General features: G+C 52.7%; 1 protein-coding gene across 1 annotated transcript; it reads right to left on the bottom strand.

Annotated features, from left to right (window-relative positions):
• Positions 1 to 1,144: 1,144 nt before the first annotated feature.
• On the bottom strand, positions 1,145 to 3,295 carry DQ04_14211000 (hypothetical protein; the record flags this gene model as incomplete). The annotated part of the gene is made up of 1 exon (XM_009317110.1): positions 1,145 to 3,295. One exon carries the CDS (start codon positions 3,293 to 3,295, stop codon positions 1,145 to 1,147), a length of 2,151 nt encoding a protein of 716 aa, XP_009315385.1.
• Between the last annotated feature and the right edge of the window lie 150 nt (positions 3,296 to 3,445).

Genomic DNA, 3,445 nt, shown 5'->3' with positions numbered 1-3,445 from the left:
GGGGGGGGGGGCAAGGAAGAACGGCATGCATACACATCCGCCCATCAGAGTGCTGGGGATGCAACAGTGAAAGATAGTCCCCGAAAGAGATATCGGTGGGAAAGGCATTTAAGTCAGTCAGGAATGGGGACTGCGCATGAATGCGTGGGCAAGACGGAGTCAACAAACATATTTATTCTGTCTCCATCAGCACAGACGCATGCGTGCATTGCTAGTTTGTGTCTGCGCCCCTCCCCTCCTCCACTAGCCCTGCTGCCCTTCCCTCACCCCGCCACGCACACACAGAGCCGCGTCTGTACACTCCTCCTCACTTCAGCCGCCCAGTATGTGCGTTAAACTCTCCTTTCTCTCTCCCACCCCTCGCCCCTTCACACACACACACACACACAGACCCCCTGCCTCACACACAGNCCTTTCTCTCTCCCACCCCTCGCCCCTTCACACACACACACACACACAGACCCCCTGCCTCACACACAGCGGTCTGTTTTTTTCCCACCGCCCTCTTTTAGCAGCAATTACGTCGAAAATAAAGCAAGAAAAAAAACGCATTTTCCTCCCGCGCCCCGTTTCTATTTTCCCTCTTTTGTCACCTTGTGAGTCGCTCCATTAATAACTTATTCCTTCCACACGCCTTCTCGTTCGGTTGAGTAGGATATGAAACAAAGAGTTACGGCCACAGCCAAGGGGTAACGGGCAAACGGACACATACACACACACACACACACAAAAAAATGTCTCTGCTTCAGTGTGCCCTCCAAGAAAACCAGTAGTAATAGCAAAGACACAGGATACCTTTCTCCTTCCGCTATTCCTTCGCACAGGCACGCTCCGAACCTTCTCCTTTTCTCCCTCCCCCCTTCCGATTGTTTGCCTGTTAGTCNCCCTTCTCGTCAACTCGCTTTCGTATAAATGTCTACACTACTCAGTATTCACCAACACGCCAGTCGAGTTACGTATTCTGTCACCAAAAACCTTTCTCTGGCCTATTGCACTCGATCCTCTATGCTTCCTGCACGCCGTGTACTACCCAATGATGCTAATTCAAGTTGTTGCTTCATTTTTGTGCAATTTCCCACCCCATCACCAATTATTTCACTGAGTCATCGGTTAAAAAACCTTTGATTAGTGACAACAGAGCACGTCACTGATCCTCCTCCCCACAGCCTTCAACCGCTTGCTTCACATTACTGTTTGTAGGTGTCGCTCCATCGTTGGCTTCACCCGAGCTTTGATTCACTACAGCAGTGTCACTACGATCCTCCATAGGTGGTGTTGAACGCGGCAAGCTGTCTGGTCGTCGAGCCTGTTGCTGTGCTTGCTGTCTCTGCTGACCGCGGCTGAATCCCCCGTACCCTCGTCCACCTTGGGCTGATGGCATATGCCCCCATCCATTGTTGCCGCCATCTCCGCGTCGATTTGGAGAGTGCGGTTGAGCCTTCCGCTGCTGCTGCTGTGTAGACCCCACTACGGGAGGAAAACCGAACCTGCTGTTAGGCTGAGGCATTGCCCCTCTTCCACCGTACGGATCAGAAGGCTGCTGCGGGGGCGGATACGCAGACGTGGGCGGCGGTGGGTAGTTTGGCGCGTTCCCCATCATTGGTCCTACCGAAGGCGCACCTACAGGTCCTCCTGTTGAATTGAAAGATGGGCAATTGAACCCTTGTTGTCCTGGTTGCTGAGAATAGTTGGGTGTGTTTTGCATTGTCGGATGACTGCCGAAGCCGTAGTTCCACTGCGCATTGCCATAGTACTGGTCTTGGTTTTGACGATCAGGATAGTCCATACGTTGCCCTGGCATCATCGGCTGCTGGTATGGGCTAGGGGACCCGTTACCACTGCTCTGGTACGCTGGAGGAACGGCATGGGGCTGTGATTGCTGATGTGTTTCGTCTTGGTAGAGTGGCTGTTGTCGCCAATTATTGGAGAATCCACCGTATGACGCTGCAGACGGTGGCGTCACACCCGCACCAACGCCAACTCTTGTCGTTGGAGTGTTCGACGGGTATCGCGACAAACCATTGTCGCTACTGCACGGATACGGCGACGGTGCTTGCTGTGACATAAAGTCTGCCGAAGGCATATTGCCTCTTAGATACTGCCGCTGCCCTCCGGACCACTGCTGCTGTTGTTGCTGCTGCGGTGGCGCCGAAGGGATTGGAGCGTTGTTGTTATACGGTCGCATCATTGACATTCCACTACCACCACCGCCACCACCAGGATACCTTGAATTATTCTGTGGCGACGCGTAGTTGTTGGGGTCAGCGTAGCCATGCCGTGTGTCACCCCCGATGCGCCAGTTTTGAGGATCTGGCTGTGGAGCATAATATGAAGAGGGAGTTTGCTGCTGTTGCTGTTGTTGACAATTCTGGTACTGTTGCTGGTGTGACTGCTGCAGTGAAGGAGGATAGTGGCTCTGTTGTGGATAGTAGATTTCGTATACATCGCGCTCAAGATCTCTGGGGTACTGCCCACCATTGTGCACCTGGCCTTGCTGGTTGGCGCCATAAAACGAATGCTGTTGTTGTTGTTGTTGTTGCTGCTGCTGCTGCTGCTGGGGCATTGCTCGTAAATGTCTCTGATATTCTTGAGGGTCACTTTCCACCTGGGCGTGCCGCATATATGGGGGCATCGACGATACCATCATGTCGGCTTGCTGTTGCGGGGCTGTACTTTGGCCCCCACTTCGGCCCAGTCCATGGTCCCCGAATGCCCCTTTCTCCAAAGCGGCACCACTCATGATCTTTCGATCCGTCACATCCCCCATCTGCGCAGACATCCCCATATTACGGTAAGGCTTATTTGTCCATGTTTTAGTCCCTGAAATGGGTGTGGGTGGTTGCACAACTGTATGCGGCGTATCCGGGGTTGGGTGTGTAGAGTTACTACTCGAGTTAAATATCCTCTCCCGCATCTTGTCTGCATCATCACCAGGAGCTCCAATACGCAGCGAAGGCTGCTGCTGTTGCTGCTGCTGTTGCTGCTGCTGGAGGAGATGGTGATGGTGATGACGAAGGTAGTTGTGATCATATACACCCGGACCTGGCACCACGTCGCCAGTGCCAACAGTGACTTGTGCTCCAGCGTTACTACGAGGAAACCGCACAACGGGCCGCGCCTGTGCTCGCTGGTACGGTTCTCCTGATGACTCACGTTCTGCTGAGCGTGGCTGCATCACAGGGGCGTCATATGTGGGCTGTGTTGTCACACTAGGTGTCGATCGCACTTTGGCAATGACGTTCACAACAGATGACTCCTCCCCAATGTTCGATGGTGGTTGGAGGGCTGACGCCATTTGCTGTGGTGGCTACGAAACACTTTCTGTTCCCTTGAAGAATCTCTTCAGCTTCTTTCCTTCTTACTACTTCCGCTATAAAATTTTTGTAATTTTTTTTTTCGTTTCAGTTTTTTTGTCGTCACGCAGCCCACTTTCTTTTTTTTTTTT

The sequence above is a fragment of the Trypanosoma grayi genome (assembly GCF_000691245.1).
Source record: "Trypanosoma grayi strain ANR4 Tgr_1421_V1, whole genome shotgun sequence".
Classification (NCBI taxonomy): Eukaryota; Euglenozoa; class Kinetoplastea; order Trypanosomatida; family Trypanosomatidae; genus Trypanosoma; species Trypanosoma grayi.
Note: the sequence above shows the minus strand (reverse complement) of the source record. Positions and strands in the feature narration are given on the sequence as shown.